At 41.3% G+C, this 24,798-nt stretch overlaps 1 protein-coding gene across 1 annotated transcript; it reads left to right on the top strand.

Moving 5' to 3' along the window:
- Positions 1–1,083: 1,083 nt before the first annotated feature.
- On the top strand, positions 1,084–24,783 carry prkcq (protein kinase C, theta). Its single transcript, XM_034673973.1, has 17 exons — positions 1,084–1,448; positions 9,432–9,631; positions 13,031–13,091; positions 16,521–16,701; positions 16,785–16,816; positions 16,925–17,010; positions 17,306–17,435; positions 19,062–19,171; positions 19,282–19,411; positions 19,513–19,682; positions 19,945–20,118; positions 20,205–20,296; positions 21,392–21,454; positions 21,590–21,728; positions 21,819–22,007; positions 22,370–22,498; positions 23,850–24,783. Exons 1-17 carry the CDS (start codon positions 1,331–1,333, stop codon positions 24,006–24,008), a joined length of 2,163 nt encoding a protein of 720 aa, XP_034529864.1. The 5' UTR covers positions 1,084–1,330; the 3' UTR covers positions 24,009–24,783.
- The last annotated feature ends 15 nt before the right edge of the window (positions 24,784–24,798 follow it).

Here is a 24,798-nt window from a genome sequence, read left to right on the forward strand (position 1 = left end):
TATGACCACACATATGATCACAAATGAGTTATTAACATAAGGATGGAAAAGACATGAGTCTTAAATTCATGTTCCAAAAAGAATGAATGCAACTGCTGTTATGGTGGTTATTTTGACTCAATTTAAAGAGGATTATGCAAATAACGATCTCCCACGGCTGCCTGTGGGAGGTCTGTTTTCATGGTGTTTATATAAAATATTGATCAGTGCAGCTTTAACCTGCAGAGCAGCACAATTATATGTATTTATATCTACAGCAGTGTGCATCTAAGACAACTTAGACTACCTGAAACTGTGAAGGAGTGTCCTTCAGAATATTTCAGGTTTTACTTTTCCCTGCTTCATTATCTCTGAACTAATCCCAGCTTTTATTTCAGAGTCTTAATGTTGCAACAAACAACAGATATGTCATCCACTAGCTGTGCTTCTATGTGACCGTCTGACCACATGACCCCTCCGAGTCAGGGTCAGCTGAGTTTACAGTAAAGGTGACTCGTTCCCGCGTCCGAAAATGACGCCAACAAGTATTGCGGGCTGCGGTCGTGATCTGCGTTTAGTATTTCAGCTCTATTAATAGTCTCCTCTGGGCCTCTTCTCCAATACTGGGACACTGACACACACTCACATACACAGACATGCGGGAAAACACACACCAAGGCTCTCCGGCAGGCCTCAAATATCACATCGACCGTCACCCGGTTCAAGACTGAGCCTTGAAAACTGCTGCAGTGAAGGCAGGCAGCATGAGAGCAGTTATTTCTGCGTCTGATCACACAAAGCGAAGTTGGCGAGAGTTTTCAGAGATGATTGTGTTTTTGTGGAGGTGCTAAGAGGCTCTGCCAAACGTGACAGCTGGTGTTTACAAGTCCTGAAGGTATGAGCGGTTTTATTTGTGTTGCATTCAAGGTCCAGAGTGTTTTATTTACATGCTTTGGGATTTATTTCAGTAAAGCGCCTCAAACAATTTCATGTTTTGCAGATAAAGGACTCACAGAAGTTGTAAGTTTGCAGAGAAAAAGTGACTCTGTGGTTACGGTGTCAAAAGTGACGAAACACCTCTTGCTCTCTGTCTCTTCCTCGCAGGTTTTTTTAAAGTGTCAAGGGCGGAAAACATCCACCCCCTCCTGCTCCTCCTCCTCCTCCTCCTCCTCCTCCCCTGCTTCGCCAGCCTCTTTTTTCTTCTGGAGGAAAAGGGCCAGTCAGTGATTTGCTGCAGTGGAGGAAAGGTGGCTGACACTGAAGCACAGCTGAAAATCTGAGAGGAATCAGAAGGCGCTGTCGAAAAGGTTTCCCTGGAGGTCTTTGTTCGGATATTTAAGAACCTGCAGCCATGTCGCCGTTTCTTCGGATTGGGTTCTCCAACTTTGAGATGGACCCAGGTTTGGCGTACCATGAAGAGTTGGTGAACCCATACTGTGCTGTTTACATGAAGGAGGCCATCGACACAGGTGAGTCCATGCATGGGTTAATAGTGAATAATAATTAAGTTTCCTTAAGTGTATTAAGTGTATTTTTCTGAATTTTTAAAACCGAGATCAGAGTAAACGCAGAAAATTCTAGCAAATGATGAGCTGTGCTTGCTCGACGAGTGAATGAATGATTGATGGGTTATCAGGATGGTTGTGAACTAACTCTCCTTTTGGGTCAGATCGCTAGTCCTCCAATCTGAGTACAAGATCTCCTTGGGCAGACGATATAGACTCCCCAATGTAATCTGAACCTCTTTCATTAAAGTCTACTTTTGTGTGGATCTTGTGCAAAGTATATTGTTTGTTGTGTTGTTTGGTACCTGTTCTTCCATTTGCATGTGGCTTGTTGTTGGTTTTTTAGTGATTGCATTGATTGGTGTACTGTAGAGGCAGATGAGTGTGCAGCACATGAGTCCAAGTTGATGGAAAAACTATGGGACAGTGTATCGTATCGTATCCTATCGTTTCATACCCTCCCGTGTCGTATTGCATATCTTAAAATATACATGTTTACATTATTTAAAGGTAGAGTATCTAGCAGTCAGAATCTAGACTGAAACGCTCCCTTGCTCACCCCTCCGGTCGGTGAAGCTACGGTGGCCTTTGAGAACAAGAAGCTCCTTTGATGCATGATAAATATGATCCTCCATTTGTCATGTTTTCACCATTAAAAAAACGTCTGGCAATCAAATTATTTTCCCCACAAATCCTCTCTTCTGCATCGTCCTCCGAGTCACTCACTAAATACAAAAACTGTTAGGTGTTCGTCCGTTCTGTGCAAGGGGAGAAACAAGATGGCGGCCTCCATGGAAGAGGACCTGTTCCTTATGTAGATACAAAAGTCTGATTCTAAGTTAATCAAAACAGAATGATATTTATATTCAGGTAATTAAACACTAAAATACTTATGAGTATTATATTCCATTTCTATCAAGTCTGTGCTGCTCAATGGTGCTAGGACAGTCATGGCACAGCTTTGTTGACAAACATGATTTGGTTCATTCTTGATTTATTTGTCTCAAAATTAAACCAGCAGAAAGTAGCAACTATACTAACATGAATTATTAATACCAACATCATGTATATGCATCAAGACTTTTTGTGTCTTATGTCGTTGTGTCGGATCAAATCGTTACGTGTCGTTACGTGTCGTTACCAGGGGTGCATCTCGCTCGGCTGGAAGTGAAGCTTCCAGCAAAGTGTCTGCCCCCTGGTGGCTGGCTGCAGTGTAGGTCGAAAACTTTGTCTCCCCCATTCATTTGAATGGGGCTGCAGTCAAACTTTAAAAAATAAATACACGTTGTATGAATGTTTCTCACATCCGTATGCTGTGGTGATATGTAGTTAGTATTTGACTGTTTTGTGTTCAAGGCCTCTTTTTCCTGAAAAGTTTCTTTTTGGTTAGTTATTAGAGTTTAAAAAACAGGGTTTTACTTCCAGGTTTGATTTGATTGACAGCCGCCGTAGAGGGAAACTCCGTAGGATCTTGTGACGACGCTACGCTGTAGGGAGGAGCTCGTTACCGTGCCAACACAGAAATAACCGTGGCAACCACAGAAATTCTGCAGGGTTTTTTGGCTTCATAACCGTACAACGGGAAGAGGCGGAGCAACGCTGTCCATTTTTATTTACAGTCTATGGTCATTACGTGTCGTTGCGTGTCGTAACATGTCGTCACGTGACGTTACATTTCGTCACGTGTCGTGTCTTGTCATGTCTTGTCATGTCATGGTGCATTAACACAGTGCATACTTTAATTTTTTAGGAGTAATGTAGGAGACATCTCAGAATAAGAAACTCTACAAAAAAAATTCAACTTCACAAAATCTATTTTTTCTGATGCCACAGTAAAAATATGTCCCTTACTTTCTCAAGAGAAATTGTCAGATGTTTGTTGTGTCAAGTTTAAACTTGTGATTAAAATGTTTCATCAGTTATCAACTTAAATAAAAATACAAAAAGACTAAAATCATAAAGCTGCAGCCCTGGCTTAAACTGAGGACTGTTCCTGGTGAAAAATTAAACTGAATCAGAATCAGAAATACTTTATATATAGATATTAAATATCGATAATTGTCTGTCTTAAATGGGACAAATTCACAACACAAGTTTCACATATTTCTTGCTTCCTTTGATCGATCAGCAGTATATATTAATAACTCATTACTCATTCCAGTTTCTTTTATTAGCACCATATGGTGTGTATACCAGCACTGCCTCCTTCTCTGAAAACATACCACCTCTGCCTCCCAGGAAGTGACGCATAGTGTGTTGAGAAAAGCAACGTCAGTGGGTGTTTGTGGTAAAAAATAGAAATGTAGAAGTAGAGTCTTTATTTTATATTCTTGAAGTGGTCTGAAATGATGATGGGAAAAGCAGAAGTAAAACAGGAGTGTTGTAGTATATCACCTACACAATCAGCTGTTCTCCCTTTAGGTTTGAAAATGATCATACTTGTGGTAACATAGTTCTGCAAACGGGAACATAAAAGTCCAAGAAGGCTAAGTTTACTGTTCAGATTCCCCTCTAAAGGAAACTTCCCTCATGACAACAGACAGAGCAGATATCTTAGTTCTGCATCTGTCTGACTTTAACTGCTGCTGAAGACGAGTGCAGGATAGAGCTAAAAACAGAGCGCCACTGAGAGGAAAGAGGAGGGTTTCTGATGTTTCTTTTCCTCTAAAAACCACAAAAACTGGCTCTACACAGCAGCACAGAGAGGCTCCTTCATACGTCAGGGTGTTTCGTTTACTCAAGGCTGACTCAGAGAACGACGCCTCTTAGTTTAATTTCACTTTACCTCAGGTACAAATCTGTCCAGAGTGAGGAGAACTATTACTCATAGATCAAATACTCCAGTTTACTACGACTGAAATGACAAAATGAAAAAGGTCCTGCTTCAGCGTCTTCTTCAAAGTATATTAAATTAAATAACGACTAAGCTTTGTTTGCTTCTCGTGGTTTCAGTTCTTGATGCACGCCGGCATCACGCTGAGTTTTTCAAATTAAAACTCCCTCCAAAAAAAAACAGACACAGTTCCCATCGGGCGCTCTGACTCATCTTCAATTAAAGATGACGGAGAGCTTCAATAAACAGTTTTTCCTCTGCAGCCGTCTTCAAAGTTTAGAGCCTCTTTTAAGTCCTTTTACTATTTCACACAAAAGCTGCTCTCTGAACTGCAGCAGAGGCCCTGTGTCACTTTGTCATCTTGGTTTCGTTTTCAAAGGAAAGCTTTATGATTGGGCGAGAGAAGGAAAATTAACTCCTTGCAAAATACGTCCGAGTGTATTCTGTACGTCTGTTATCGTGAATGAGTCACTTGCAAAGATGCATAGACGTGACGTGGTGCTTTAAATCCAGGAAGTCGAGTCTGGAAAATACAACTGACCTTGTTTCTCTTCACTGAGAACAACCATGAATATGTTCGCTTCAATTTTTAGCTTCATTGGTTAAAAAACGTTGGTCTCATATCTCATATCTAACCCTATAACCACACAGAAGCTAGGTGTGGCTGAATCTTCGTAATGTGTTATTATTACTCACAAGACCTAAAAAATGTGCCTACATCAACCTCAATTTAGCTCGTCTACATTGGCTTCTTTTATTAACTTTTAAAGCACAACATGGACTTGCCCCTCTCTATATTTCTGAGCCTTTATCACCATATGAACCAGGACAATGAGATCCTCTAACAGCTGTTCCAAGGTCCCAACTGGGGACCAAAGGGGACAGGGCTTTGTCAGTCAGAGTACCTAGCCTGCCAGAGGAGATCAGAGCTGCAGAGTCAGTCCTTTGTCTTATATCATTACTCAAGACTGGTTTTTACATGAAAGGTTTAATTCTGTGATTTTAATTAATTTTAACTCTGATTTTAAGAGTCTGTTTATAAGTTTGTATGCTTTTAAGTTTTATATTGTTTAATTTTCTTTTTTTTAAGTTATATTTTTGGTCTTTTTCACCTTTAACAGGACAGCTAAAGAGAGACCAGAAATGTGGGGAGTAGAGAGTGGGAGAGGACATGCAGTAAATAGCCTCTATATATGGGGCGCACGCTTAGACCGCTAGACCAAAGGCTTCCCTTATCGTTTCAGTTTGCCTTGCATTTCTACTTGCTTTTATTGCCTATTGTCAAGCACCTTGTTACCTGTATTGAAAAGTGTTATATATATATAAAGTATTTATATATATTTATCGGCTCCACGATGAAATGTCATCATCCTCACTCATTGGCACAAGAGTTGGTTAAAGTTGGTTAAATTAACTGGTTATATTTGTACTTTTACAGGCTCCAAAATGTGGGTCATGTGTTTTATCCAAGCTGTCGCATTAATGGCGACTGCAATAAATCTCTACTACCTGGATGTAAACAAGCACAGGTGACAGTTGTCTCGTAGTGCGGCGTGGTTTGTCAGGATGTTGATCTAGTAAATGGAGATAAAGTCGGTAACTTCCACAGGCATGTGGACGTTAACCTGCAAGGAGGGCTTAAGGCTGGTGGTGCTAGCTCTGCAAGTGGTAGACACGCTCTGCAAACCAATTTAACATTGTTCACCTGCAGACTCTGTGACCCTGTGTTTATCTGTGTTAAATTAATTCAGTTTTGACTTGTATGTGTTTTCTTATCTTTAGACTAGTCTGAATTTAAACTTTAGTCGAGCAGAGACGCAGACACAAACCCAGTGACATCCACCTTATTGTCTCAGTGTAACCAAAAGGGTCAGTCAGTCTGGTCAGCATTGTTTTGAAACAAAGTGACCCCAAACAGAAGTTCACTGTGGATTTATTTGGGTCAATTTTAATCAGTGGATTAATCCACATTTGGTGCTCTTGAATTTTGGGCAGCAGGAAGTGTGAGCAAGACTTAGTCCGAGTGAACTACAGTGTGTGTTTGTGATAAGTAGGTGAAACAGTGAGAGGATGGAAGGTAAGAAGATGACTCATTGGGCTTTGGATTGACAGAGTAGTGTTTTTAGTTGGCTTTATGATTGAGTAAAGGTGACTTCTGTCCATGCAGTCACCATATGTCTGTTTGCTCTTCTAACTGACTCTCAGCCATTTCCTTTTTTGTGTTTATAGCCGCTCGTGTTGATGGAAAATCTTGTTTGACAGCTTGTACCTGCTGTCAAACAGAGGGCCATTCTTGGTTAACTTCCACTTTTTAAATCCCATTCAAACACAGCAAACCTGCTGAGTCAAAGCCCCAAAGACTCCTAATAGACTTTCATTAGTGAGGGATTAAAAGTTGTGTTCAGTGTGGGTTTAGTATTTAGGATTAGTCCAGCTGTGGTGTTGTTTGAAAACTTTCTTGTATGAAAGAAAAATTCAATAACTTTGAGGTAAAGACTCAAACATACCAATAAAGCTTCATTAGAAACTCTTCAGACACACTTCTTCAAAGCAGCCGAGTTGTCAAAGCACACCGTGTCTAAATGCCACCTAGGTGCTTTTCATAGAACTTCACAGGAACTGACAGAGTCCCTGCTGCCACAAAAACATGTCACCTCTCACTCTGCACAACGCCACAAACACACTTCTTTGTAAAACCCTCAATCTGGTGTCGAGTCAGGAGGAAAGCAGACATATTTTCCTCTTCGGGGGCTTAAATCAGCAGTAAAAGTGGCGAGCGAGCCGGTGGCGGCTGCAGATCACATTGGGAGTAAAAAGCTTAGCGGGTTTTATTGTTGAAGCAGCAGGATGGCATGTGGCTGTTATGTAAGTGGATATTTAGGATGTTATTACACAGAAACATCAGCAGATGTCAATTATGAAGGCCAGGAGGGTTTTTAGTTTATTTTTTAGCCATGTAATCGTTGAAATCCCTCAACACTATAAGGCAAAAATCAGACAGGTCTGCTTAACATGGGGTTAAAATGTTATCCCCTAAATAAAAGAGGATAATATGTGTAAAGTAAGACGACTGACGGCCATGTTTTAACGTACAGGGTTCATGGATTTCAGCTATAAAAGAGCAGTTAATCCCCACAACATGCTTTATATTCAAACTGTTTCAGAATATTAAATCATGGTGTTGATGTTCAGCGCTGGAAATCTCCACCTTCAGGATGGTGTTGATCAAAACTTGCAAGAGAGCGAGAGGAGACGGTTTATAGATCATTAGCTTTTGTTGAGGCTTGATGGAGGGTCTAAAGTTTTTCCACTTGGTAGCATTTTCACTGATAATTAGAGAGCAGCTCAGCAGATATATTTCACCAATATCAATGTGTTTTTGTATTTTTTTTTGCATTTGATAAAATTCAACAATTTAATAGTAAAGAAATTTGAAATAAAATTGCTGAACTTGAAGGGACATTCTATTTAAAAGAAAAAGTAAACAGGAAAATATTCAGCTTGTAAAATATTCCCACAATGGATTTATGAATTTCTGTCCAAATATCCTTCATTATTAAAATGTTGAAAAAATATTAAATGTAGATATTTGAGTCATATGCACATTTAAATCTAATATACATGGTAATCTTGGCAGGTAACATTTTTTAGATGGGTTCTTAGCTATTTCATGAATTAGAAAAATTCACCAGGTTATGCTTTAGATTTCAGAACATGATATTCAACTGCATTATCTACACATCATAACAGAATTTTAATTAAAGACCAGCAAGTTACTGTGTTAGATTTGATGTGCTGTTATAAAGGATACAGAAAACAGTGGTATCATTTAGATAAAGAGGACATCAGCGTCGTGAATGCAGATAAAGGCCCGTGCCGGTTATTCTTAAATGCCGTTAATAAGCTGGATTAGTTTACAAACGTATTAATCAGTCTATTTCCACAACAAATAAGGGATGAGTGGGGATGTTTGAAAAAAATCTAAAAGTTTGTGTGACGTATTTCATCTTTAAAATGTATTTTTTGTATTGAAAGAGGTTTGCTTTTTGCCATTACATAATGAAAAACTTCCATAATAACATAAGAAAGCATGAGTGCCAGTTGCTGGTAACATGGGTGAGGCTCTGTGAGATTCAGAACAGGAGAAAAAAACAGCACCAAAGAGTTCTGGGAGGAAATAATAAACAGAACATCAGGTAAAATGCTAACTTTATAGGTAAAAGAAGAATATTAAGATCATATCCAAACATATATGATATCTTACTAGTGTATCTACATCAACTTTGCACAGTTAAATGGGTCTTACTCCTTATGTTTACAGGGATGTGGGAACTATTCGAATAAATCAGCCAATAATAAAAAACTGTGACTGGATGATTGCACACTTTTACAAGTGAAGGATCCTTTGAGTTGTTACAAGTAACCCAAAGGAGAGGATGAATGGTTCTACCAATTTTTATGGCATCCTCTCTAATATGTGTTGAGATATTTCAGTTAAATCCATAATGGACGACGTGACGGTGGCACTAGAAGAAAAGTCTTTGGATCATCAGAGACCGAGCGAATTATCGTCAAAGAACCAAGATCGTCTGAGCAATTGAATATGAATTTCACACACAGCTGTTGTTGTATTTTGTTCTAGGTCTTCATGTCTTCAAAAAGCCAAGGCATAAACATCCATTTAAAATAAGCTGATCTGACATAGTTTCAGTATCGTCAATATATCATCCAAAAAAGACTCCCAACTCTTTATCCTAGGCCTCAGGACCATTTTTACTGGAAGGCTAAATTAATCTAAGATTCTGTGATGGTCTGTCATCAAATCCCCATCCTGACTCAAGAGGTTCTGTCTGCAAATTGGTGAAACTTTGGTTCATCTTTAACATATTTCTCCCCTCTTCCTCTGAAATGACCCAGCTCTTGCTCTTACTCTGAGAGTCTGTACTGATAGTAACAAGAACCTATTTAATCTGCTGACTCACAGGATTTAAAGGTGTTGAACCAACAGTCAAAGTGAAACCGCCGTTAGCACCTTTGTTCCCATCATCACAAAAATAAAAGCGCTTCTGACAAATGATGAGTCATTTTTCTCTCTTGCTTTCTGTTTTTTCCAGAGAAAGGAATGGTGTACAAGCAGAAGAAGCCCACCATGTACCCTCCATGGAGCACCACGTTCGATGCCCACGTCCACCAGGGTCGCATCATGCACGTGATGGTGAAGGACCGGACGGCTGAGATGAAGTCGGAGGCCACGGTGGCTCTGGACACACTCGCAACGCGATGCAAGAAAGAGAACGGCAAACTGGAGATCTGGGTAAGTGTTAAAAGACGTGTGTGTGTGTGTGTGTGTGTTTGGGTTTGTGTTGTTGCACACACCGGCCGGCTGTTTGGCTGTTGGAGCAAAAATCCAGATGGGCTGTCTCACTTAGGGGTCAAAAAAGGTCAAATGTTTTAATCCATAATCCACCTTTTAGACATTAAAAACAAAGACTTACTCCGTCCATTCGTGGTGCAAAGAATCAGCAAATGAATTGTTCAGAAAATAACAAACAGGCTTTTATTTCCTGGAGGAACTCTTCAAAGAAGCACAAGTTTTATAAACAGCATCACTGATCAAAAACCAAACGACTAATTCAACTGATTTTAGTGTCACAGAAAATGTTCACTGTTGGCATTAAAACTTCAGGTTCGTTGGGGTCGAGGCTGTAACTTGGCTTTTTATGGTGTATAAGATCATACAACTCAGTTACTTAATGTCACTGTGTTAATGTCAAGAAACGCTGAAAGTTTTGAATCTTTGCTAACATGACAGCAAGGACAATACAACACGATACAAACAACACACAATACAATACGATATGACCCTACACGCCACACTACGACATGAAACAAGACTAAACAATACAGTATGATACCATAGACTGTATAAATAATGGACATAGTATCCGTGACATCACCCATCTGTTCCTGAGAGCTGTTTTGAAGCCAGTCGACGGCGGCAGCCATATTGGAAATACGGAACTCAACAAGGCAGAGTGTGACGTAAAGGGGCGGAGTTTGAGCCTCTTAGGCAAGAGCTATGTGTTCCCGACCGGGAGTCAAGTCAGTCATGTCCTTATTTGGGCAAAAACTCGTAATCTTAAAGCTGGGGTTGGTGTTCAGATTTAGATCCACTTTTTGTTATACTGGTTAAAATGATATTTCTGTCCTGATGGCAATCAATACATGATGTGTTCTTAAAAAAGAGGTATAAAAAGCTGCTATCTACGCCGGAGTAAACCTGGGAAAACACCAACCAATCACCGTTTTTTGGGTGCCAAAATTTTAAACCATTCAAATCTTGTCCTGCCGTTCTGCCCGCCTCCTGCAGAGCGTACATTTCCCCGGCGTTCACTCCCCGTCTCCTGCCTCTGCTTCCCCTGACTCTACTGACTGCCCCTCTCGCTCCACCTTGGGCCTGTCCCCTCTGACCCCATGAGGGGCTTTGTTCAGGACTGTAGTCCGGATCAGAGTCTAAAAAGCTCTCACCACAGGGCTCTGACAAGCAGAAGAATGAATGACATTCAGTAAGTCCTACAGAAATGTAGATGTACTGTAGCGTCTGTCCGGACTCTGTAGGGATGACGAGCCGATTGGTGAACACGTTGATCTTTAATAACCGGTCACTGTCGGCCGTTACCACGCCAACCAACAAAACAACAATCAATGTTTGAATGAATGAAGAACTTCTCCTCTTGTCTCTCCTCTCTCCCGCTCACACTCTCTACACCTCTCCTGATGCCTTCACTGACTGTCAACACTGTAGGAATTAAGAACATCTACACTGAACACGTTTAACAAACAGTAGAGCTGTTACAGTCTTATATATGTGTTATAACTTTTCTCCTGATATTGTGTCACCAGTACAACTGGATAATGCTAGCATGACAGTTGTGAGTACTAACAGCAGCCATGTTTGTTTGTGTTTTTAACTTTCACTATGAGAATGTTTTGGTGAGGACCGGTTTTGAATCAGTCAAGATCATATGGTCACAAGTCAGCGGCGCTCGTGCATGTGAGCGGGGGCGTCGTTTTGGAGGAGCTCCGAGGGAGGAGGGGAGGGGTTAGACGGAGTCATGAGGAAAAGCTACATTCAAATTCATGCTAGTTTTCCAAGACTACCAACCCTAGCTTTAATATCTTCTGAACCGTCACGTTAGAAAAAAATTCACCCCCCCATACAGTGTGTGCCGATAGAGAGATTAGCTTCGTAGGGCCAAGACGTTTTTTGAACCAGACTGTAAACATGTTTATTTCTGCTGCAAAGATCGTCTTTTTTGAATGGGTGTGTATGTGGTTTCCGGTGTTTCTGCAGCCAGCCTCAAGTGGATTCTTGATGTATTGCAGTTTATAACACTTCCACATGGGCGTCATAGTCTGAGACCGGGGGTTGCTGCTTGTATGAAGGGACCCGAAACAAGACCTCACAATATATAGTATGGTACGAAACCACATGAAACAAAATGATGCAGCGTTATTTGACACCACACGAAACATGAACACACGATATTGTATGATACGAAACGACACAACATGATACAACACGATGCAATACAACGTGATATGACCCTCCCTAGCCTTAAACTGTACAATACGACATGATACAGTCTGACACGGCCCGCCACGATACCACACATTACTATACAATAAGACACGGTATGATACGAGCTAACAGTGTTTGACTGAAGTACGGCCGTGATGGGAATTTATACTTTGGCTTTAGCATGTTAGCTAACCTTCTGGATCCTTTGTTGTCGACCACAGAAAGGTCTCTGGCTAAATATTCAGCAATACATCTTGAAATTTCTTGAGCTTTCAAACTGTTATAAGGAAGCAAAGCTGTAAATGTTTCCTTTAGAGTCTTTTTGCTAGGCTGAATGTCTTTCCCCAAATCTTCCCAAATCTTCGCATGTGACAATTTCCCTAGCGGCTTATCATATTAATCGTATTCTCAAAGAATTAGAATTATCAGACTTAAAAGCTTGAAGCTTCAAAAATTTCAACATTGTCTCTCTGTTCCCCACTACCAATGTCTGCCATGTTTAGATTTTATCCTCATCTCTCTTTAGTTTCTGAGCCAAAAGGGTCAAACTGTGTCCCCCTCTTCACCCCAGAGTTACAACATTATGTTTGTACTGATGTTATTGGGGTCATGGAAGCCATCAACGCTCTTACTCATTCTCAGTTCTTCCTCTTTTTATTTCTAACTCATGAGATCACTCTTTCCCTAGAAGAGATTTTATGTCCCTGGAAAGATTTGAGCAACACGAGAGGCTCAGTCCCAACAGCCTCCTCGAGTCAACCAGGAATCAAATAAACAAATAAAGATGATGAATCAAATCAAATAAAGTCTGGGGCTGGATTTCCTCCACGGTCTGTTCCTCTGTGTGTGTGTGTGTGTGTGTGTGTGTGTGTGTGTGTGTGTGTGTGTGTGTGTGTGTGTGTGTGTGTGTGTGTGTGTGTGTGTGTGTGTGCATCACACAGACAGTCTGTGTCTGTCAGTGGGAAGCTAAACATCCTTCCCTTTTTTATTTTCTCTATTTTTCTCATCAATTCAGTCGTGAAATATTTCCATTGTTTCAGTTTCTCTTTTTTATTCTGATGACACCTAAAGGTTGTTTCTGTAAACCTCCTTCCCCTTCGTCAATGAATCTCATTCTGTTTTCTTCCCCAGCTGGAGCTGAAGCCTCAAGGCCGCCTGCTGATGGAGGCCAGATATTACCTGGAGAAAAGCGGTAAGTGATTTAAACTCACCTAACTCGATTTGTTTGTGCTCAATCAGCTACAGGGACAAAAAAAAGCAACACAAAAGTTTTTCTTTATCATCCAAAAGGGAACTAATTAAATTACCCAGACAGACAGTAAGCTCATTTTGCCACTGGCCCTCCGAGTCGTTCCTACAATACCCAGCAAAACCGTCTTATCTCTTCTAAATTCTACTCACTTTCCAGTTTATGTCAGAACTGACGAGCAGATTTGGCAAAGACTGAATTTTTTTGCTGCATCATATTCCAGCCAACTCCAGCAGTCTCACCAGTGGGGCTGAAACTTTCTCTCTGTCACTCTCCCTCGACTCTTCTGGTGATGTTATTTACGTGTTGACTTTCGCCATGCCTTTGGTGGTTTTAACAAACTTGAGTGAAGTGAGAACACAGTGACGTTGGACTTCCACCAGATCCGTGTCCAGATATCTGGAGCAGGACCGCCGGACAGCTGGAGTCATGTGACTGAGTTTTTCCCGCGGTAATCACTGAATCAAAGATTCTCCTCCTCCTCCTCTCCTCATCCATGTTGTCTTTCTGGTCCTCTGAAAACCTCTGACCTGTTGACTCCAGGCCTGGCTCCGCTCATCATGACTTTGGTTTGTTGTTGTAGTTAAGTGAAATACGATCTGGTGATAACACAGAGTGTTTTATTCTGAAAATGAACCGGATGTTTTCATTTTGTTTTGGTGAAACCTGACTTCCTGTCCCGCTCCGTCTGCTCTGTTGAGATTGATGCGTCGTGCTCCAGTATCCGGCAACAAATAGAAGTCCGGAACGCAACGGAGCGGATCCAGCGGAAGTTAACACTAGAATAAAAACCTATCAGATCCAGAGACTGACCGGACGTGGATCTGGTGGATTTTGGCGTTTAGTTAACAAGATGACCAAAGAATCACTGGAAAACGATATGAAAGTATATGACATGTTCTCTTAAGATAGTATTTCCACTGGCCCGAGTGATCGGTGAAATGTGCACTCAGTTGACCTGGAGTCTGTCAATCATACATCCAGCATTTTTGCCTTCATGATGGGACAGCTGTAGAAAGACGGTATATGTCGGGAGTAGAGAGAGGAGGGAAGACATGCAACAAATGGTCGAGGCCGGGAGTCGAACCAGTGACCGCTGCAATGAAGACTATAGCCTCTGTATCTGGGCCGCTTGCTCAAACCTTCAGACCAACAGCGCCCCGGTTGTACCTTTAATGTAAAAGATTTCTTCACATTGTTTCTGAGGAACATTTTCTAAAGGCCGTTTTTTGATTTTTTGGGGGGATTATAACTGGTATAAAAATAGTAAATGACATCATCAAACACAAGCCATCATCTAAATTGTCTGTGTAGTCCTTGAAAAGCCGGCATCACGTCATCTTCAAGCTTTAATCTTCAAAGTCCGATTATAATTTCTCGAAATACAAAACAGAATTTCTGCTGAGAGCTCGTTCAAAAGATGCTTCTCTTCCCTCCTTCACTGCTTCCTTCCTCCTCTGACATTTACACCGCCAGGGCCGAGGAGTCACCGAGGAAGAAGACATGTCGTGTTGCTATAAATAGATTCAGCTAAAAGGAAATTACTGCTCAGAACAACAGGTGGCACAAAGAGAGCGGGGGGAACTCCCTTCAATGATTTACACAAACAAACACCCACCAAACAAGTTCTTCAAACACAACAACCTATGGCCCATTTTTAAGAGTTTCAATCTTTTGTTGGTGTATCGAACACACTGAACCACAGTGTGACTTAGAGGTTGCCATGTTTGGTACAAGAACCCCAAACAAAGCCAAGTGTGTAAGGCCAGTTGTTTCCTCATGCCTGTGGTCTTGGTGCTAATCTCATCCTAACTCCAACTCTGCACTTAATGTACAGACTTCAGATTATCAGTCTATAAATTGCAGAAAGCCTCTTTTGGAATAAAAGTACCTCCACTACAGTAAAGCTGGGAGAGAGAATAAAGAGAGTTAATGCTTTTCATGATGTAATACACAGCTGAATTGTGAAATATAGATTCAAACTACAAATGCTTTTGCATAATAAACAGTTGCATTGCACTGAAGTTGTGTTAACTCGCGTCAGAAGGGACTTCATTTCAATTATTATCTTCAAAATGTCCATCATTATGTTCAAAAACATGTACCTTGGATAAATATCTGAAATAAAGATGTATTCTTGTGTATGTTATGAGTTAAAGTTACTGCTCTGCAAGTGCTATATTTTAGTTTTATTCTTCAGCAGCTCGGGTGTTAAAAAATGAAGCAAAAAATACAGAAGTGCAAAAAATCTGCAGTTCCTAAAATGTCCACTAGGGGCTGGCTGCAAAGGTGAATTAATTAATAATAATCCCCATTAGGGCCCATGTTAAAATGCTCATTTTTACAGCTACATTGCACAAGTTTACAGTGTGGTACATAAATTATTTTGGGTGTGCAGCTTATTTATGTATTCATGCACGCTTTGCGTAGGGTGATTTTTTTTATTAACGCATCCATTCAGGTAATATTAAGGCTTAGAGTTGTTGTTTGTTTAATCTGGATCTTTTTAGGGAGCCTTTTTAACATCTGGTAAGGGACTACAGATGTAAACTAGCCTTTTGGCTAATTCTGGCATATTTAGAAAAATGTTAATTATTATGCATGGTCCTTTTAAATTAAAAATAGATACAAAATTAAAGAAATAATAGAGTTAAACATATATTAGCATTGTCCCAGCATTTTGTAGCTGTTCGCCAGGAGGCTATAAGTTTGCCACAGCTCCAGTTTTTTTTGAGTCAACATTTCCAACATGGCGCTTGCAATCCGTGGGCTTTAAGAGGCCTCTCCAGAAGCAGATGAACGTCACAGAGAATATGTCCTTATTTGAGTTACTGTAAACGAATGCAGACTACTGAATTCAGTCTGATTCATACACTTTTTTTCATTTCAGTAAGAAAACACTTGATTATAAAAGCTTGCTGTTCTTAAATTCCTTTAATGAAGATATTACAAGAGTCCAGATTTGACTTTTTGGCATTATTATCCAATTCTACATGTCACTACGTAAGAACAAGTTTGCTCACATCACTCCTGAAAAGCCACGTATCTACTGAATCTACTAAAACCTTTAACTATGAGCACACACCACCTCCTATAATCAATCGACCAGTCTAAATTAAACCATGACTCAGTGAGGCCTTTCTCAAAAGACAAATTAAAGAGTGTAAAGCCAGGAGAGGGTGCAACAAAGACCACCAGCTCACCTATAACACTTCAGTCAAACTGAAACTGTTGATCGTGAGAAGTCAGACTTCATGACCAACAGGAAGGTGGGAAATCGAGGTGTGAAATCTTGGCAGGATGCATGCAAGCTGAGCGAAACGACAGCATGTCTTTTCCTCTTTTACATAAAGGTTGTTTGATTTGTTTCAGACGCTGCAGGTCAGACGGAGGGCGATCAAGAGTCTGAACGGGAGAGAGAGGGTCTGTTCGCCCTCCATCACCGGCGAGGAGCCATCAAGCAGGCCAAAGTTCACGTCGTCAAGTGTCACGAGTTTAGCGCCACATTCTTCCCTCAGCCGACGTTCTGCTCAGTGTGCAAAGAGTTCGTCTGGTACGTTTCAAAAACATATACTCTCAACTTTCATCCTCTCTGTGATCATGTGAGTCATTTCAACCTGTTTCTATCCACCACAGGGGTCTCAACAAGCAGGGCTACCAGTGCAGACGTGAGTGTCTGATTATTTTCCACTCACCTTCAGGATGGAAAAGTTCTCACTGTGCCTCCTCTTTCCTTTTTCCTGTTTGTCTCACTGTGCTGTCTCTTTTTGTTTCAGAGTGTAACGCAGCTATTCACAAGAAATGCATCGACAAAGTCATCGCCAAGTGCACGGGTTCAGCCATTAACAGCAAAGAAACAATGGTGAGCCTCTCTGTTCCAAATTAATCACCTCACATTTCTATCTGGAGGTTTCTGTTACAGCACGAGAGCTAGATCTGTAAAGTTGTGGTCGCACCGCTTCTAAAAGGAGCACCATGTTTTATCTACGAGCTGCTTTCATCTCTTTGCTTTTGTTTCATTTTGTGAGCCACATGGATGAAATCAAAAGAGAATAAAGACCTCATGTAGTGATGAGGCGACTAAAGGATGGACCTGGAGTGTTTGTGCACAGGTAGTGTGGCGTTAATAAAGTGTTTGATGTGTGTTTGTTCTGCAGATCCACAAGGAGCGCTTCAAGATCGACATGCCCCACAGGTTTAAAGTCTACAACTACAAGAGTCCCACTTTCTGTGAACACTGTGGCACTCTGCTGTGGGGGCTCGCCAAGCAGGGGCTCAAATGTGAGGGTGAGAGGCAGGAGCTTTTTATTTCTGTGCTTCGGGTTAGAGCGACAACTCACACACACACAGTAACTCCATTTAAGCACAAAATAAAATGAGAAATACAACGAGTGTGAACTTCAGCTCACCCTAGAACACACAGACTCAGGGTTGGGGTATTTTCTGGACAGCAGTTTCTGACATGAGATCCTTTCAGCAGCTGGTAAAACAACATTTCCCATCAGAAATATGAACCACATATTTTGCATGGTGTGGATGTCGGAGCAGAGACACAGCAGCTGTCACAGCAGCTGGAAGATAAAGTGCTCTATATCAAATTAATCACATAACCAATGCATGTGAGCAAACGGATGCAGGGGATGTGTAGAGAGGCATTAGAAGATGGTAAATGTTAAATGAGGTTGTATTTATGTAGTGCTTTTTCCAACCACATAAAGCCCTTTTACACTATTCGTCACTGTGACTCACGATATGTGATACTTGGCCCACGATGACGATAACATCCCGATACGGATGATAACTGATATATATTAAAGAATGATGGAATGATTAGGCCTGGGTACAGAAAACCGCTTCCAAATTTCTCTGATTCGTGGATTTGGTTCTCAAAGTGGGGTCCTAGGACCCCTGGGGGTCCGCGAACCATAGCGTGGGGGTCCGTGAAATAAATAGAAAAAAATTCTAATACATTTTTAAAATGCTGTGTCATTAAAAACAACATATATACAGATGAGGACCATTTGTGCCGATAAAACCAGCATATTGTGCCCATTACTCCCGCCCTAGTTAGCTTTGGGCAAATAGAAACTGATGTGACTGTGACACTCGCATCAATCTGTCACGTATCACTCATTCACACTTCACTCCAGTCACAACTGTTTCTGCTACTACTTAGCTTTGCTTACTACCTCGCTAGCATGGAGCAATTTCTAAATCAGTTCACATCGTCAAATGATGCTAAGCCCAAGCTAGCTAAATTAAGACAATATGACGACGGTATAGAGTTTGGTTTTATTGAGAACAGTGACGGGAGGCTGAAATGCGTCATGTGTCTTCAGGTGCTAGCGAGCGAAGCTATGAAGCCAGCCAAACTAAAGCAACATCTAATCACCAGGAATATAAGAACAAAACTAAAAACTTTTTCACAGATGGTGAAGTGTTTTCTGTTTATCACTGTGGAACAGGTCTGAAGTGTTTAGATTGATCAGTTTTACAATTCAAATAGTTCCAAGGGCATCTAAGAGTGAGAATGGTAGTAAGCTTCTGCTTAATCTATGTTACAACTATGAGGGGGTCCTTGGAAAATGTTCTCACCTGTAAGGGGTCCCTAGCCCCAAAAAGTTTGAGAACCCCTGCGATAAGGAACATGCTTTTTGGTTCCTATCTAAAATCTTTCAGGATTAAACCTCAGTAAGAAATTTGCAGTCCACAGAAAGTTTTCCTCATCTGCCAGGACCTGCTGTGTCCAATATTGATATTTTGTCCCACTCCTACTCGTCACATTCATCCATTCACACCACATTCATTGGGGTCCATCAGTATTAGATAATCCCGTTCGTACATTCTCAAACCACTACTTCATACATTTAAAAAGGCTTTTCCAAAATGTCATATATGCTATTTGTTCTGCAGAGTGCGGCATGAACGTCCATCACAAATGTCAGAAGAAAGTAGCAAACCTCTGCGGAGTGAACCAGAAACTGATGGCTGAAGCACTCGCCATCATCGAGACCAAACAGCAGGTCAGAAACCCTCTGCTCAAACCCTCTGCTCTTTCAGAACCACTTTCCTGTCTTAGTAAAGCTGCCAAACATGAATGATGCTGATGTTAGTCTCACCTTTTTGCTTTAAGGCCAGAAGCACCAAAGAAACAGAGATCATCGGTCGAGAAGGTCCGGTCGGGGTGGGACAGGCGGGAGTGGTTCGAGCTCCATCTGGGTTAGTGACGGGTGCACCGGGTACAGCTCCACCTGCAAACAAAGGTACACAGCCTCTTAATATCTTACTCTCACAAAGTCATTCATTTTTTAATGGAGTTTTTGATGTCATGCATTTGTTTCTACTCATGCTCCCTGACCTGCAGAGACACAGGGGATCTCGTGGGACGCACCAACAGATGTCGGCAGGTCGATCACTGAGGAGGTGCCGGATGAAGAGCCGCTGTACGCTGTTCCCAGGAAGGACCACCTCCCCAAATTCACCGTTGATGACTTCGTCCTGCACAAAATGCTCGGGAAAGGCAGCTTCGGGAAGGTACAGGAGACGATCTGATTTAAAGAAATGAAAGCGTATCATTATTTGCTGCTGTTTTATGTGCAGAGTATTTCAACTTCTCATCAACATGAAGCTTCAACCCAGCAAAGTGTGTCTTTGTTTCCAAATAACAACCACTGACTTCTTTTTAGCTGCCATGTAGGTGGAGGATTTTTACATCAGCGAGCAAAGGGGGCGTAAGAAATGAGTGGACAACAGAAACCTTTAAGCCTGATCAGTTCTGGTTTCTCTGTCCTTTCAGGTCTTTTTAGCAGAGCTGAAAAAAAGCGGGAAGTTCTACGCGGTGAAGGCTCTAAAAAAGGACGTGGTGCTGATGGATGATGATGTGGAGTGCACCATGGTGGAGAGGAGGGTCCTGTCTTTAGCGTGGGAGAACCCGTTTCTCACACACCTTCACTGCACCTTCCAGACCAAGGTGAGGACAATGAACACCTGGACAATCTGAACAAAGTATGTACACTTCTTCAGCTAACACCCTGACCTCTTCTTCTGTGCTCACAGGAGAACTTGTTCTTTGTGATGGAGTATCTAAACGGAGGGGATCTCATGTTCCACATCCAGAACGTTCACAAGTTTGACATCCAAAGAGCAACGTATGTATCCCACAACACAAAATCAGGCCAAGCAGCAACCTCTCAGACTGAACACTTGAGGCAAAGCTGCAGTTCTTGTAATGGCCACTTGGCTCACTTCCACCTTTGTGACAACTGTAGGGTGAAAGAAAGAAAGAAAGAAAGAAAGAAAGAAAGAAAGAAAGAAAGAACGAACGATAAAGAGAAAGAAAGGAAGAAATGAAAGGAAAAATGAATAAAAGAAAGAAAGAAAGAAAGGAAAAATGAATAAACGAAAGAAAGAGGGACAGCAGGAAAGAAAGAAAGAAAGAAAGAAAGCAGAATGGAATGAAAAAAAAGAAAAAAGAAGGGTTGAAAGAAAAAAGAAGGAACGATAGAGAGAAAGAAAGAAAGAAAGAAAGAAAGAAAGACAGAAAGACAGAAAGAAAGCAGAAAGGAATGAAAGGGAAAAGGAAAGAAAGAAAGAAAGAAAGAAAGAAAGCAGAAAGGAATGAAAGGAAAAATTAATACAAGAAAGAAAGAAAGAGGGAAAGTAGGAAAGAAAGAGAGAAAGAAAGAAAGAAGGAAGGAAGGAAAAAAGCAGAATGGACTGAAAAAGAAAGAAGGGATGAAAGACAGTAAGAAAGAAAGAAAGAAAGAAGGAAAGAAGGATAGAAAGAAAGAAAGAGAAAGAAAGAAAGAAAAAGAGAAAGAGAGAAAGAAAGAAAAAAAGACAGAAAGAAAGAAAGAAAGAAAGAAAGAAAGAAAGAAAGAAAGAAAGAAAGAAAGAAAGGATGAATAACAGACCCAAAAAATGAATCTACAGCAGAGATCCAGAGGAACCTACGAGACAAGGGAGCTCAGGGACTCCAGAAAGGTCTATGGTTAGTAACTTTAATGGGACAGGAAGAGTTAAAGTGAGAGACAGGCAGAGAGAGGAGAGAGAGGGAAAGACAGGATCCCAGTGTGTCAGTCTAAGCCTATAGCATGCCACTGAAAGTGCATCCATGTTTTATGAACTGTTATCATTCATTGGATTTTTTGTGCTTCTTGATAGAGAATGTGAAAAAGTAAAGGAAACACAAAGATAACATACCCTGTGTTTCCTCTGTTGTTCTTATTTGTGTCTTCCTGCAGGTTCTATTCAGCAGAGATCATATGTGGGCTCCAGTTCCTGCACTCTAAAGGAGTCATCTACAGGTAGAGTCCAAGTATAAACCAAAAACAACTTTAACTGAGGATGAGTAATCCACTGGAGACCAAACTGAGAGCTGATCCAGGGTAGGTTTTTTTATACATCAAGCTTTTTTAATATCCTCTCCTGTTCCTCTGCAGAGATCTGAAGCTGGATAATGTCCTGCTGGACTCTGAGGGTCACATCAAGATAGCAGACTTCGGCATGTGTAAGGAGAACATGTACAACGAGTTGAGGACGTCTACCTTCTGTGGGACGCCGGACTACATCGCTCCAGAGGTGACGACACTACATCACTGATTTTACCTCAGTGACAACGACGGCAAATTTAGAAAAGCTGGTTTCATTTAAGTGTGTGATGTGTTTCAGATCCTGCTGGGTCAGAAGTATAACAGCTCAGTGGACTGGTGGTCGTTTGGCGTGCTGCTGTACGAGATGCTGATTGGTCAGTCTCCATTTCACGGTCGGGATGAAGAGGAGCTGTTCCAGTCGATACGAACGGACAACCCTGCTTATCCTCGCTGGCTCACCAAAGACGCCAAAGACATCCTGGTCAAGGTTAGACGCCATGTTTGTTGGCGTTTGGCTATTTTTCAGGGTGCAGGTTATTTTTAGAGCTGTAAATTCTGGATGTGACTTGGAAAGACGGCGTGACAGGCTTTTGTTTGTCCCTGACCAATGAGGGTGCTAATTGACTAACTGGGACAAGACTGTTAACAAACACGAGCATCCATACATGACTATCACCAAAGAAAGACCTCCCTTAATCTGATATTCAACATCAGAACCATTGGTTACAGACGATGCATTTGTAGGGTTTAGGCAAGTTTGGTATGCCACAGTCAGAGTTTGCATAGCTGGGGTTGCTGCCTTCATACACCAAGTCTAACAATCAACTCCTGTGTGTGTTTGTGCTGCAGCTGTTTGTGAGAGAGCCTGAAGAGCGTCTGGGCGTGAAGGGAAACATCAGAGAACACAGCTTCTTCAGCAGCACCGACTGGAGCGCGCTGGAACAACGGCAGGTGACGCCGCCCTTCAAGCCGACTTTGGTAAGCACTTTCAGATGAGGATGAGTATTTCAAGACGTGCTGGTGGAACCAAAGGAAAGTCCAGAAGATTACTCTGAAGAGTATTTGATTTATTAGTAGGCAAACTTGGTTGTAATTTGGCATTTTTAACACTGACACCCACCACGAGCCAGAGCTGCTATGGCTGCTCTAAAGCTCTACTACCTGGATGTAAGCAAGCACAGGTGACAGATGTCGTCTGGTAGCGCAGAGTGGTTTGTCAGTATGTTGATCTAGTAAATGGAGATAAAGTTGTATGTAGGCTGTGTCTGGTTAAACTGACATATAACCACTCCCTCAGAGACATGAGGAACCAGCACAAGCATGTGGATGTTAACCTGCAAGGAGGAGCGATGGTGGCGCTAATGGCGAACCAATTTGTTTTCCCTCAGACTGTCAATCAATCAATCTTTATTTATAAATCCCAACAAACATTATCATCAGACTCTTTCCAAACAGAGCAGGTCTAGACCGTCCTCTATGTTCTATTATTAACCAAGACACATCATCAAGACCGGATCAGATCCAGTCCCATCTTACAGACAGGACTCAGTCTGATCTCATCTTAATCCACCATTTGCAGCATTTAGCAAGTTACAGTGGCAAGGACAAACTTCCTTCAACAGGCAGAAACCTCCAGCAGGACCAGACTCATGTTAGACACACATCTGCTGAGACCGTGTTGGAGAGAGGGATAGAGGGAGATGAAGAGAGAGAGAGATGATAGTGGGGAGACGGATAGTAGTAGTTGTAGCAGCTGGAGTCTGGCACGTCCACAGCAGCAGGTTGGAGGAAGCTACGAGACAAGGGAGCTCAGGGACTCAAGAAAGGTCTATGGTTAGGAACTTTAATGGGACAGGAAGAGTTAAAGTAAGAGACAGGCAGAGAGAGGAGAGAGAGGGAAAGACAGGATCCCCTGGCAGTTTTGAGCCTATAGCACGCCACTGACACTCCATCCATGTTTGTGAGTTTTATGTAGCTTAAGCTTAAGGATTAGCATGATCACAGCTGACTGGCAAAGACAATTTCGATTATCTATTTGAGTCACTTTTAAAAAAAAAATTGCCACTAAATAAGTATTTTTCCAGACAACTTAATGATCTTTAAAATTCCCCAAGCTTAATAAGAATACTTAGACTTCAGGCTGTTAGTCGAACACAACGAGATATCACCAGAATCCAAAAATGATGAACTGTAGCTCTGCAAAATATAACCAATAAAGGTTGTTAACTTGAGTTATCCTCATACTTTCACATCAGCATGTGAGACTGTAATATCAGCGATGTGTTGTCAGTCATCATGTGTAATAATATCTCCCCTTCCACCCTCCCAGTCTTCCCCCAGCGACTGCAGCAACTTCGACAAAGAGTTCATCAACGAGAAGCCTCGCCTGTCGTGTGCCGACCGGACGCTCATCAACAGCGTGGACCAGACCATGTTCAAAAACTTCTCCTTCGTCAACCCGGGGATGAACCGCATCGCAGCCCACTGAAGAACAAAACCGACAACCTACTACCTACAAACGAGTCACAACCAGCACTTCATACCTGTAACTGAAACAAACTGCAGAAACTCTAGACCGTGAATGTTACAAAACTAAAACGCATCAACAAAAACCAAGAGGGTGTTCAGGCTGTAAGACACAGACTGGATCTTTATGGAGGTCTTTTTTATCTCTACAAAATCAATTGGCTTAGACAGATATTCAAAAAGCATATTCGACTTAACTCCATTGTAAAGCCTTCCAGATAAATTGTCAAATATGTATAAATCTTTACCCCAAAGGAAATAACTCCATATCATAACCCCATTAGAAATATACACATTACTTTTAGACAAAAAGTGTATCATGAATCACCTCTAGAATCGACTGAATCAGCTTATAAGGGTTTTTATCTCTAGAAAATAATTATATAATAGTTTATAAAGATCAAACAACATGAGCTAACTTATCTGGTAACACCAATCTACAGCTTCATTGTTCCTTTCTTATTCCAGGGCCCCTCATTGGTTGTAAAAAGAGAGATCTTAACGGCCCTCCTTGTGTAAATAATGTTATGTATTAGTGTTGATATTAAATGGATGTACTGTAGATCTGTTCACGTGAAGCAGAGGTAACCACAGGGTTTTTGTTTACGTGTGTTTTGTCATCGTACCTCAGGAGTTTTATTGATGCTGTCATTTGTATCAGCTACTTAAATCCCTTTACTGTAGACTTCACTGTTCTCATTATTGTAAACTCTGTACAATAAAATGTGTTTTTTGTACACACGTGTGTTTCT

The sequence above is a fragment of the Notolabrus celidotus genome, chromosome 21 (genome assembly GCF_009762535.1).
Source record: "Notolabrus celidotus isolate fNotCel1 chromosome 21, fNotCel1.pri, whole genome shotgun sequence".
Lineage (NCBI taxonomy): Eukaryota > Metazoa > Chordata > Actinopteri > Labriformes > Labridae > Notolabrus > Notolabrus celidotus.